The 13,533-nt window shown below is 36.3% G+C and overlaps 1 protein-coding gene across 6 annotated transcripts in view; it reads right to left on the reverse strand.

Moving 5' to 3' along the window:
• CAGE1 (cancer antigen 1) overlaps positions 1 to 13,532 on the reverse strand; it is a 41,064-nt gene extending 27,532 nt beyond the window's left edge. For 3 of the 6 annotated variants that reach the window (XM_032462459.1, XM_032462458.1, XM_014556200.2), the window contains exons 1-2: positions 13,169 to 13,530; positions 7,007 to 7,530 (exon numbers count right to left, since the gene is read on the reverse strand). In XM_032462459.1, coding sequence (XP_032318350.1) covers positions 7,007 to 7,530; positions 13,169 to 13,181 — 537 coding nt within the window. In that variant the 5' untranslated portion in view covers positions 13,182 to 13,530. Of the gene's footprint in view, positions 1 to 7,006; positions 7,531 to 13,168 lie in introns of all 6 variants that reach the window. The other 3 variants (XM_032462460.1, XM_032462457.1, XM_014556199.2) reach the window with 3 other exon arrangements.
• Position 13,533: the final 1 nt, after the last annotated feature.

A 13,533-nucleotide genomic window follows, 5' to 3' on the forward strand; every position in this document is an offset into this window, starting at 1 on the left:
TTCAGCAGGTTGTCTTTTTAAATTGCTGGTCATTTCCTTCACCATGCAAAGTGTTTTAGTTTGAGGAGGTCCCACTTACTTACTCTTGCTTCTGTTTCCCTTGCCTGCAGTGACATACCCAGAAAGATATTACTAAAATCAATGCCAGAAAGTATACTATGATTTCTTCTAGAAGTTTTATGGCTTCAGGTCTCACATTCAAGCCTTTAATCCATTTTCAGCTGGTTTTTGTGTATGGTGTAAGACAGTGGCCTACTTTTATTTTTTTGCATATAGCTGTCCAGTTTTCCCAACATATTCATTGAAGAGACTATCGTTTCTCCATTGTATGTTCTTTGCTTCCATGTTGTAAATTAATTGTCTGTATTTTGTGTGTTTATTTCTGGGCTCCCAATTCTGTTCCACTGTTTTTCTGCCAATACCATGTTGTTTTGATTACTGTATGTTTGTAATATAGTTTGAAACCAGAGAATGTGGTACCTCCAGCTTTATTCCTTTTTCTATTGCTTTGGCAATTTGGGGTCTTTTGTGATTCCATATAAATTTTAGAATTGTTTGACCTATTTTTGTAAAAAAAAAATTCTTGGGATTTGATAGGGATAGCATTAAATATATAAATTGCTTTATGTAATGTTAATTTTTCTAATCCATTAGCATGAAATATCTTTCCATTTTTCTGTGTCTTCTTCAATCTCTTTCACCAATGTCTTAGTTTTCAGTGTACAGATCTTTCATCTTCTTGGTTAAATTTATTCCTAGGTATTTAATCTTTTTGTAGCCATTGTAAATAGGATTTTCTTAATTTCTTTTTCTGCTAGTTTATTGTTAGCAAATATAGAAATGCAACATATTTTTGTAGTTGACCTTGTACCCTGCAACTTTACTGTATTTGTTTATTATTTCTAACAGTTTTTGTGTGTGTGTGTGAAGTCTAAGGATTTTCTATACATAAAATCATGTCATCTGCAAATAGTGACAGTTTTGCTTCTTCCTTTCCAATCTAAATGCTTTTTGTCTTTTTCTTGTCTCATTGCTCTGGGGCTAGGACTTCCAAAATTATGCTGAATAAAAATGGTGAGAGGAGGCATTCTTGTCTTGTTCCTGATTTTACAGGGACAGCTTTCAGTTTTTCACCATTGAGTAGATGGGGATTGTGGATTTATATGGCCTTTATTATGTTGATATTTCTATATCCATTTTATTGAGGGTTTTTTTTTTTTTGTCATGAATGGATGTTGAATCTTGTTAAATGCTTTTCTGCATCTATTGAGATGATCACCTTTTTTAAAAAAATTGAAGTATAGTTTATTTACAATGTTGTATTAGTTTCAGTTTACATATATGTATTTTTTTCTTTTTCAGATTCTTTTCCATCATAGGTTATTACAAGACATTGAATATAGTTCCCTGTGCTATACAGGAGGTCCTTGTTTATCTGTTTTATATACATACAGTTTTTAGCCTTCATTTTGTTAATGTGGTGTATCACATATTGACTGATTTGCAGATGTTGAACTGTCCCTGCATCCCTGGAGTACATTCCACTTGATCATGGTGTATGATCCTTCTCATGTATTGTATTTGGTTTGCTAATATTTTGTTCAAGTTTTTGCATGTATGTTCATCAAAAATATTGGCCTGCCATTTCTTTTTCTGTGTTGTCTTTGTCTGGTTTTGTTATCAGGGTAATGTTAGCCTCATAAAACAAGTTAGAAAGCAGTCTCTCCTTTTAGAAGAGATTGAGAAGAATAAGTATTAAATTTCCTTTGAATGTTTGGTAGAATACACTAATGAAGCTGTCTGATCCTGGACTTTTGTTTTTTTGGAGTTTTTTTTTTTATTAGTTTCAATCTCTTTACTAGTGATTCGTCTATTCAGGTTTTGTTTCTTTTTGATTCTGTCTTGGAAGGTTGTAGATTCTAAGAATTTTTCCATTTCTTCTAGTTTACCCAATTTGTTAATATATAGGTGTTCATAGTATTCTCTTATAATCGTTTGCATTTCTGTGATACCTGCTGTTAATCTCATTTGTTTTTATTTATCAGAGTGTTTTTTATTATTTCTCAATGAGTCTAGGTAAAAGTTTGTCAATTTTGCTTATCTTTTCAAAGAGCCAACTCTTAGTTTCATTGATCTTTTCTATTGTCTTTTAGTCTCTACTTCATTTATTTCCACTCAGATTTTTATTATTTTCTTCCTTCTACTGACTTTGGGCTTTGTTCTTTTTATAGTTCCTTTAGGTTTAAGTTTAGATTGAGATTTTTATTGTTTCTTGAGGCAGGCTCGTATTGCTGCAAAATTCCCTTAAAAGCTGCATCCCACAGATTTTGGTATGTAGTATTTTTATTTTCATTTGTATTCAGGTAATTCTTCTATTTCTCCATTGATTTATTCATTGACCCAACAATTATTTAGTACCATGTTGTTCAGTCTCCACATATTTGTGATTTTTCCAGCTTTCTTCTTGTAGCTGATTTCTAGTTTCATACAATTGAGATCGGAAAAAGATGCCTGATATGACTTCAATCTTCTTAAATTTATTGATTTCTTTTTTGTCCCAACATATGGTCTATCCTTGAGAAAGTTCCATGTGCACTTGAGAATATGTATTCTGCTGCATTTGGATAGAATGTTCTGTACACATTTATCAGATCCATCTGGCCTAACGTTTCATTGAAGGCTGCTGTTTTTTTGCTGACTTTGTCTGGATGATTTATCCATTGCTGTAAGTGGGTGTTCAAGTTCCCTACTATTGTGTTGCTGTCAATTTCTCCCTTTAGGTCCATTAATAATTGCTTTATATATTTTGGTGCTCCTATGACAGGTGCATAGCTATTAATCACTGTTATGTCTTCTTGATGAATTGTCCCCTTAATTATTTTTATTTGTCCATCTTTGTTGCTTGTTACCTTTTCTTGGCCTGAAGTCTATTTTGTCTGATGTGAATATGCCTACACTTGCTTTCTTTTGGCTGCCATTTGCTTGGCGTATCATCTTCCATCCCTTCACTTTGAACCTATGTTTATCTTTAGAGCTGAAATGAGTCTCCTGGAGGAGTATACAGTTGGTCTTCTTTTTTAATCCACCCAGCTACTCTGTGCCTTCTTATTGTTGAATTCAATTACTTTACATTTAGGGTGATTATTGATAGATGAGGACTTGGTACTACCATTTTTTTTTTCTTTTGTTTTCTGGTTCCTCTATCTCTGCTGTTTCTTTTTCCTTCTGTTTCTGCTATTTTGGTTTGGTGGTTTTCTATAATGTTTTTCTCAATTTCTTCTTTTTTATGTTTCATGTCTCTAGATTGATGTTTAGTGGTTCTGATGAAGTCTGTATAAAACACTTTATAGATAAGTCCTTTTTCTGCCAATAGCTTATTCATTTGCCTATACAGGTTCTGTTCTTTTCCTCTTCATTTGTTTTTGTTGTCTCAAATTATCCCTTTTTATGTTGTGAGTTTGTTACCAAATTGAAGTAGCTATGGTTATTTTTTGGGTTTTTTTCCCCTCCCTTGACACTTATATCAAAATACAGTGTTAATAACCTATTCTGATATACAGTTGCAATTTTCTGATTCTATCACCTTCCTTAAAGTCTTGCGTACTTTTGCATTTTTGCCTCTGGTAGAAGAGCTGCTTTTAGTATCTCTTGTAAGGCAGCTCAAGTGTTGATGACCACCCCTGCCAACACACAACCCAGTTTTGTCTAGGAAAGCCTTTATTTCTCCTTCATATCTGAATCATACCCTTTGCTGTATAGAGTATTTTTGGCTGATGGTTTTTATCTTTCAGCATTTTGAAAATGCAATTCCACTCCCTCCCAGCCTGTAGAGTTTCAGCTGAAAAATCTAGTCATAGCCTAACGGCAGTTCCTTTGGAGATATCCACCCTTTTTTCCCTGGTTGTCTTTAAAATTCTTTGTCATTGACTTTGGACAGTTTTAATATAATGTGCCTTGGAGGTCTTTTTCCAATGAAGTGATTAGGTGTTCTCTTAGATTCTGGGCTTGTATGTACAGTTCCTTCCTCAGGCTTGGGAAGTTCTCAGCTATTATCTCTTTAGTAAACTCTCTGCTCCCTCCTCCCTCTCTTCTCCTTCTGGGATTACCATTACCCTACTGTTGTTCTTCCTGTAAGAGTTGTATAGCTCTCACAGAATTTCCTCATATTTTAAAGATTAATTCTCTTTCCTCTTCTACCTGTATCATTTCTAGATTTCTATCTTCATACTCACTAATTCTCTCTTCCATACGGCCTGCTCTGTTTCCAACACTTTCTAATGCATTCTTCTTGAGTTCTTCAGGTCTAGAATTTGTTTGGTTCTTTTTCAGAGTTTCAATCTTTTGTTAAAGTATTCCTTCTGTTCATTGATTTGATTCCTTAGTTCCTTGAGTTTCTGTATGATAGCTATTTGGAATTCTCTATCAGTTTAGATCACAATATTCTGTGATTTTGAGTTTGGTCTCTGGAGAATTGTCATTTTCCTTCTGTGATACAGTGTTACTGTGGGTTTTCCTTTGCCAGTGCATTTGAAGTAGTAAACATCTTTCTTCTTTAGGTGAAGCTTTTTTTTTTTTAAACTTGATTCAAATGATTCAACAGGCTAGAAATCAAAGGCTTTTCTTTTGTTTTCTTTTTGTTTTGTAAGTGGCACTATAGCACAAGTTTTTGGTTTCTCTTACCTGAGCTACCTCTGGTTACATTTGAGAGTTGGCATTTTCCACCCTCCACCACCTCTGACCAATGTTGCCTGGTGCCCTGGGATGGTGGGTGCTTCTGCCATATCCAGTGGGGGGAGCAACAGGGATCACAGGGACCTCTGCCATGTCTGATGCTGTCAGGTTTGTGGGTGCTGCTACTGTGAACTGGGTTTGAGGGGGCAGAGTTATGGGTGCCTCTGCAACTGGAGAGATGGGGTCACAGGCCCCACTGCTGCTGCTGCCCAGTTATCCATGGTTGCATGCACTGCTGTGGCCAGGAGGCTTGAATCCTGTGTGCTGCCTCCCCTGATGCTAATGGGTTTTCTGAGGCTGTGGGACCAGGATCTCAGGCACCACCTCCACTGTTCCCCAAGTGTCGCCTCTTCCATGTATTACAGTCCACCCTCCTTTAGACGTACAGATGTGTGGAATTCTCCAGCATCCTGGTGTCTTGGGCAGAGGCACCCTTGTTGAGTTGGGACAGTTCTACTAGTTGTAGAATGAAGGGCAGAGAGAGAGAATCTCAATCAACCATGATGCTGATGTTACATCTCTTTTGAATAAAGACTTTTATTCCTCATTAAGCCATTACCCCACTGTGCTATGACTCCTGTGAACATTAGAATGTCAGATGAACATACCTCATGATTGGCTTTCTGCTCACAATACAGGTTTTGGGGTGGGTTAAAAAAGGACAGTTAAATTGTAGTAACAAAACATTAAAATGAATATGACATAACAACCCAGTCACTTATCTCCATAGGAGTGGGCTGAATAACTTTCTAGAAATTAAATATATTGGACTGTTATATTTTAGAGTTATTTTCCATTGTTCTGGAATAAAGACAACTATCCTTACTGAGGCCTACAAGGTCCTGATATTGACCTTGATACCCGATCCATACTACCTTTCCATCCTTATATACAACATTCCTCTTGGTCCCTCCAACCTAGCAACACTGAGTTTCCTTCAGATCCTAGAAGGTGCTATGTTCCCTGCGGCCACAGGGCTTTTGCACATGTTCTAACTTTCTCATGGAATGCTCTTCCACCCACCCTTACCAAACTACTCCCATTTATCCTTCAGAGCACAGCTCAATTACCACTACTTTAGGGAAGCCTTACCCAAGCTCCCTGACCAGGACAGTAAAAAGGCTCTCATCTTTTTTTCACAACACTTAAGAGTTGCAAGTTTATGTGTAATTTTATGGAACATTATATAGACTTTATATGTAACTTTTATTCACAGCACTTGTTTTAGTTGAAAGCTTACACTTACTCTTACTTTATATGCTTATCTGATTAATCTCTACCTCCTTTACTATGATGTTCATTTCATGAAGACAAAACCCCATTCTTCTTGTTTTGGGTATTTTTCCCCCAACCATTATATAACCAGCACATAGCACAGAGCCTAGCACACGATAGATGCCTGAAAGATTCCTGAAAATGTTAACTGACTCACTTAATGACAAGATGCAATGGAAACAGGAAGGAACAGTCTTGAGAAACCCTAATAAAACAGATTCCTTAAATGTTATTCTCCAGAACCCAAAATAGGTAAATAAAGTTCTCTTTTAAATGCTGCTTTCAAATAAATGAATTTAAAAACTTATGCTTGTAAATGAAACATAATAGCCATAGCTGTTCTCATCAAACTCACAACAGAAAAGTATTACTTATGCTATTCTTGGATTGTTATCTATTTGCCCACAATTCTTAAAAGTTTTATTTTTTATTCAGAGAGTAACAGACTTAATACTGTTGGCATGTTCAGTGCTCTTAAGATACTACATACATGCCCAGAATAAATAATTCAAAAGACAAATTAATGTTTTCACTTTTGTATAAAAATAAGTATTTTTTGCTTGTCAGTAGAAATCTCGTGATAGAAAAATCGTAAGCTTTTCTTACCAAATAATTTAATACCTCTGTACTTCTTCTCAACCTTTCCTCACTGTACATTTTGAATTCCAACGAATGATTCACTAAATATAAAAGCATAGTATATTCAAGGCACTATGTAGATACTAGGGTGCATAAAAGGATGAGTAAAACAGAGCTCTGATCCTCAAAGAAATTATCATTTAGTAGAGCTAATATCCAAGTATAGGCTTGATTTTATTAGAAAAAAATTATTTCTAAATTGAGTACAATCTCAGATGGCATTTTCCCCAGAGAAGCAATGTCCCTTACGCTGAGCAGATGATTTAGCACTACTTGCAAAAGTCTCAGATTATATACAGTGTTTTTTTTAAACACCTCCTTTTAATACTCTACAGGCTGTACTGACCATTAAAAATCTTACCTCCTCTGCTTTATAATTAGCTCTCTGATTAAGCAGGTGAAAGCTATTCTCTTTATAAACGAGTTGTTCAACATCTCCATGTACATTTTCCTTACACAAGAAGTTCTGAGGCTGACTAGGGTTGAAGGCAGTTTCCATGGCAGTGCTATTAGCCAGTGACATTTCCATGAATTTCAGTGTCTCTCCAGTGCAGTGGATTAGAGACGGGCTTCTGGGAGATTGTCTGACACACTCTAGAGCAAGTTGATCTTGATCTGCGGAAGTGCTACTTTCCACTGGATTTTCTTCCTTAAATGAATCTTTCTGTATATTGGTGTCTTTTGCATCATTATATACATGACATTGCAATTCTGGCTCCTCGGCATAAGGTAAGCCTTCTGTCAGATTCTGCAATGTTATCACTTCATTATTAAATGCTTCTCTCTGATGAAATTTGCACAGGGGTTCAAACTGTCTGAAGGAAGAGATGTTGGTGTCAACTGGCTGGTTTAGCACATTCTGTGAGTAATTTCCAATGTTGAGATCTCATTAGAAAGAGAAAGATGGAAGTAAGAATTAGCTGACCATATACTTATGTGTTAATAGTTATATTTACATATATGAAATAAACTGTTGGAACCTTTTAAGAATTATTATATATTTCAACCTTTTTCATGGAGTGGATTTGTGCTAGCAGACAGAACAAAACTTTTTTACATGGAGGACAAAGTGATCAAATAACTACTATAAGAAAAAAACTTGTTATATATCACTCTGGTCAAATGCCATTACAACAAATTCCAAGACATCTTCATGGCTGCCTTGTACACTAATTTAAGAATGTTTGCCTAGGCTCTGGTTATACACCTAGAAGTGGAATTGCTGGATTACACAGATATGTACCTTCAAGTTTACAAGCCACTGCATCACCCTCCAAGGTGGTGGTACTGATCTATGCTTCTACCAGTAGCGTGAGTTCCTCTGCTCTACGACCCTCTGACACGTCAGTCTGATACGAATGAAATGGTATTTTGTGGTCTTTTTAATGTACATCCTTTCAGGTATTTAATCATCTTGCATGATCTGCCTATTAGATGCTGTTACGGACTAAACTGTGTCCCCGCAAAATTCATATGTTGAAGGCTTAACCCTCAGTATCTTAGGATGTGACTGTATTCAGAGATTAGGCCTTTAAAGAGGTAATTAAGGTTAAATGAGGTCATGAGGGTGGGGCCCTGATCCAATATGACCGGTATCCATACCAGAAGAGACACCACCTAGGCACAGAAAAAAGGTCATGTGGAAACACAAGATGACCACCATCTGAGAGGCCTCAGGAGAAAACAGCTCTGTCAGCACCTTCATCTTGGACTTCCAGCCTCTAGAACTGTGAGAAAGTAAGTTTCTGTTGAAGACACACAGTCTGTGGCATTGTTACGGCAGCTCTAGCAAATGAATACATACACTTTGCCTGTTTCCCTACCGAGTTACATGTGTCTTCTCTTTACTGTTCTTTATTTTGTATACTGATCCTTTGTGAATTGTATACATTGCATGTATACAATTAATATGTGGCTTTTTTTTACTTTGTTGATTATAATTTGGTCATACAGAAGCTCTTTTCATTTTAACATAGTCAAATGTGTTGATTATTGTTTATATTTCTTGTAGAACCCTGAGCCTCACTTTTTTCATCTTAAAATAGAAATAAAAGCAGCCTTTGTTTAAAAAGAAAAAAAAAGCCCATTTCATAGGATTGTGGGTTAAATGTGATACTGCATATAAAGTGCTTAGCAGAATACCTGGCTATTACTATTACTGTTACTATCATATGACACACACACACAAATCTCAAGTGTCTCTATTTGCATACTGCCAACAAAGAGATACTCACCACCTAATATATTGCCTAGCGTGCTATAAATTTCTTCGAAAAGTGTGAGTTTAGACTTATTTTCCCTTTTTATATTCTTCATTTCATTCTATATTAATAATAAAAAGGCATTAATATTCATACTTCAAACATCATAAGCTTATTCTAAAGGTGTATGTACACTGCTATATAATTTTTCTTTCAGTATTTTTTGTTGCAAGGGTAGAATGTGCTTTCTAATATCTTTCCCCACTGTATATTTGAGCTCCCACTTAATAAAACCATGTTAATAGAGTTATAGTATTAAGTCACAATTAAATAAGTACCTTGCTATTTGATTATTTTGTTTTTTGATAAGTCAAATCATGTTACTATAAACATGAATATATATAACATTTATATCTCTTACTGATAATTCTTTGCTGTTCATTAAATCTGGTCTAAACATTAGGGCAGTTGTTAGTCATGCTTTTTTTTAAGTTTTTTTTTTTTTTTTTTGTAAGAACATTTTTTGTGTAAGGGGGTGGGGAGGGAGGTAATTAGGTTTATTTATTTACTTTTTTTAGAGGAGGTACTGGGGATTGAACCGAGGGCTTCATGCCTGCTAAGCATGCGCTCTACCACTTTGAGCTATATCCTTCCTCAGTTGTGGCTTTTAACTTTAAAGATACGCAAAAAAGGCGTTCTAGTATAAGGTGAAATCTGACTCCACTAAACAGAAATCTATAAAAATTTATGTAGGGCTTATTCTCAAAGTACCTTAATGCTATATAAGATGAAAGAGATTATTAAGTTAAAAACAGAAATGAGACAGTAAGAGAAATAGTTTAAATGTTTGAGGAAAACATTGGTTTAATCATGAATAGTGTATCAAGTATGGTGACCTAAATGATGCTCTTTAAAAATTCTTATCCCTTATTAAAGTCAGCTGGTTACAAAGCTGTACTCAATAATGTTTTATAGCATTGTTCGACTTATTGAAAGCATTTAAAGTACTATAAAAACCACGTTATATTTTATGACAATCTGTTTTTTAGACTTGTTAGTTGAGACCATCCCTCCTAATTAGAGTTTAAAAGTATCAAGAATAATATACTTGAAAAATAAAATAAAGCACTACTGACATGTATTGATGTTATATTTATACAAACTTCTTGGAACTCCTCATCAAATTCTAGAGATCCTTCTAACTCCAGTATTCTACGATATTACTGTTTTTAATTAAAACATGCCTTTTGTTCCTTTGGTCTATACATTTTTTTATAAAGAATAAAATGCTGTGAAATCCAAGAGGAAGGAACTCTTACATAATTTAAGACATATTATTATAGGGTAAAGAATATTCATTCTTTACAATTCAGTATATAGTATCTTAGACCCTGACTAACACTGTAATATTATGACCAAATTTTTTCTTCAAAAATGAAAATAATTTTTTATAATTATAAAAAAGAATCTTGAATGTTGTTTAAAAAGAGAAAATAAAAAACATTCAAAAGCCCACTACCCAGTGAGAAGCAATGTGACCACTCTTCCATGTCAAATATACACTTGTATTGACATATTTAAAGTTTATATATCCCCTGTACATCTGTATAATAACTAGGCCCATACTGATGAAAATTTAGGTTGTTTCCAATGTTTAGTTATTATGGATAATTCTGCAAATATCTCATTTGTATTTTACCTAGAGGTACAATTAAAGGTAAAATGTGCAGTTAAACTCTTGATTTAACAGCCTTATCACTGAACAGCCCTTTAGAAAGGTTATGCCAAATTATGGCCCAAATCACATGACACGTCACTATTCATCCATTTTGAACTACAAAAAGGCAATTTCATACGGCACAACCTAATATGTTCCTATTGTTTCCCTATACTCAAGCTAATAACTGTCAAGCATTTAGAACAGTCATGAAAATCCTGGGACATTACGAATTTTCATCTCGTAAAAAAGGGCACTAGGAATTTTCACTGAGATGGGAAGTCATTTACATGCAGGGCACTGTCAATGTCATTCTGAATGATATCTGAATCATCTAGCGGAAGATGCTCTAGACCAGACGTTGCAATCTGAGTCTCTGTGGCCACATCACGTGGGAGCACTCCTGGGAGTTCGCCAGGAGGCTAGAAAGAATTGGTTTTAACGCTCCATTTGTAAAATTCTACCTTTCTTCATACACTGATGCAACTAGGAAAATCAGACCCTGTATTCCCTTTCTTCATGCCTCCACTGCAGACTGTCCCTCATACTTTTGATGAAATTTAATACAGAAGACAATGTAAAGGCTGAAGACATCTGTACCTCCCGGAATTTACAAACAATGCACACCTGAGGCAAGTCTGAAGTGGCACTGCTGGTTTCCATAAAGAAGGGAGAATTTGAGTGAGTTAAGTCTCGAGAAAGACTGCTGAAATTCACAGCATCTGCTTCTGACATGCTTTCTAATTTTTCATGAGAAGTATCCACTTGAAAATGGACAGGATCTGAAGGTGATGACCAAACCCTTTCATAGTTCTTGTTCCTAACTGTTGAATGGTGAAAGGCCTTTTTAAAAGAAGAAAATTTTAACGTCTATTAGTATCTGCAAACAAAAAGCTTCTTTCCTCATCCCTCCTCACGTTAAGAAAGCAGCAAAGTTCACTGTCCTAAATCTTAAAATGTCATTTATGAAGTTACTGGAAAAATTAAAAAATTAGTACAAGGTCTTGATAAATCTGTAGGTAGTAAATACTAATTTGGACAAAAACAAGTCAGGATGTGTGGCTACTATCCAGTGATTCCCTAAAAGGCTTGGGTCCCAGAAAGTGAAGGGATCTCTCGGTCACTTAACCAAAAAAATATTTACAAAATATTATCAGAGACCTATTAGGGTCCACAAAACACTGTATTTCTATTTATGTGATACATTCTATTCAAATATCTCATTAAGTCAAATCCAACATCGAAAATCAGTTTTCTCTCCCTTCCCTACACCATGCTTATTCTCTCAGGCACTTGGGTTTGAAAACCTGGAAACATCGTTAGCATCTTTCTAACTCATCACCCCAACCGTGAGCTATTCAGATATTAAGTCCTGCCCATTTCTCCTTTAAAAACGTTTCCCATAACCCACGCTTTCTTTCCATCCCTTATGGCTTCACTCTGGTCCATATTCTTGTGACCTCCTCATATCTACCAGGGGATGGGAATAGAAGGGATGTCCAATCAGAGTCCAAGTTCTTCTGCCTGACTTTCTAGGTTTTTCATAGCCTGGACCCACATTACCTACCCAGTACTCCTCTGCTGGAGTCAGATCAGGCTTACATCCCTGCAAACAGCTCATGCTCCCTACCACGTCAGTGGTTTGCCCCAGCAAGTGCTTCTCCTTCCTAAAACCTTCCTATCTATGCATTCATCCATTTTTTTTAAATTCCTTCGGTGTCTTTAGTCTAAATTTGTACCTCACAATTCAGCACCCATTTTACTGTTTTAGTTTTCACCACTGTTTCAAGCGTGTTAGCGTTTGCACTTACATACTAGAAATACCGAGGAGTCCATTTATGGTTTTTCAATACCCTCTACAGCAAACCAACTAGTGTTTTTCAGAGTACATAATATTGATTGAATAAACTGTGATTGAATAAATCCTGCACTCCAATGCTTTATTTCTATTAAAACTTTTCAATCTACAGTCACTTACTCATTTGCTTGGATTATTTTAGTGAATTATCAAACTAATAAATAATCTATTCAGGTTTAATTTTCTTAAACCTGTCATCATTTGGGAAGCATAAAAAAGCCAGCGAACCAGACAGGCTAGTCATAATAGGCTCACCTCTTCGCTGTCTTCCAAACACATAAATGCTTCATGGGCTGTGAAGGGGATCTGAAAAATCCCTGTTTTGTCTTCGAAATACAAAAAACCACAAGGGCTTTATTTCTTTAAAAATTTTTTGTCTGTGAACTCAGAACTTCCAATTACTACACTTTTAAAATTTTGTTCATCTGGCACAACCTACCAATTTACTTTGCTTTTAAAGGTAGGCTTACTTTGTAAAATCTTTCATTCTGTCCTTACCAGATATATGCTAGACTTTCAAAAAAATTCGTATTCAAATGTTTGGCTAGATATCCCAAAGACACTCCGAAGAGTATGAGGAAGGGCGTCTAAAAAAGGTGTCACCCGAGTTACTAGCAAAGAGTCTAAGGTTTTGTTTTTTAAATAATTTTTTAGCCGTATATCAAACTTTAACTTTTGAAAAGCACTTAGCTTATTTTCACCTGAAAACAACGCAACAAACTTTTTAAGTTGCAAAAGTGTGCTCACTTCCAGGGTCCATAGTTTCTCGGATCCACAATAAGGGATTTCGGGCTTCCTCCCTGCGCACCGGCTTCCGCGGGAGGGAGAACGCTTTTCAACCTTATCCAGGGATGGCTTCTAACAACTCGCACTCGGGAGGCGGACGCGCTGGAACGTCCCTGTGTGACGTCCGCCCGGCCGCGCCGGCCAATCCCGGCGGGGAGCCGCGCCCGCCAGGCTCCACGCCCTGGGGACCCTCCGACGGCCCCGCGGCCGCGGCCTCGGGGACCTCGCAGTCTCTGATCGCAGAGCCGGGAGATTATACGGGTGTGAGCCTCAGGTGCAGCAGCCGTGGGCTAGCCTACGCGTCCTTCCACGGGAGGAAACAAACC

Source organism: Camelus ferus, chromosome 20, assembly GCF_009834535.1.
Source record: "Camelus ferus isolate YT-003-E chromosome 20, BCGSAC_Cfer_1.0, whole genome shotgun sequence".
Lineage (NCBI taxonomy): Eukaryota > Metazoa > Chordata > Mammalia > Artiodactyla > Camelidae > Camelus > Camelus ferus.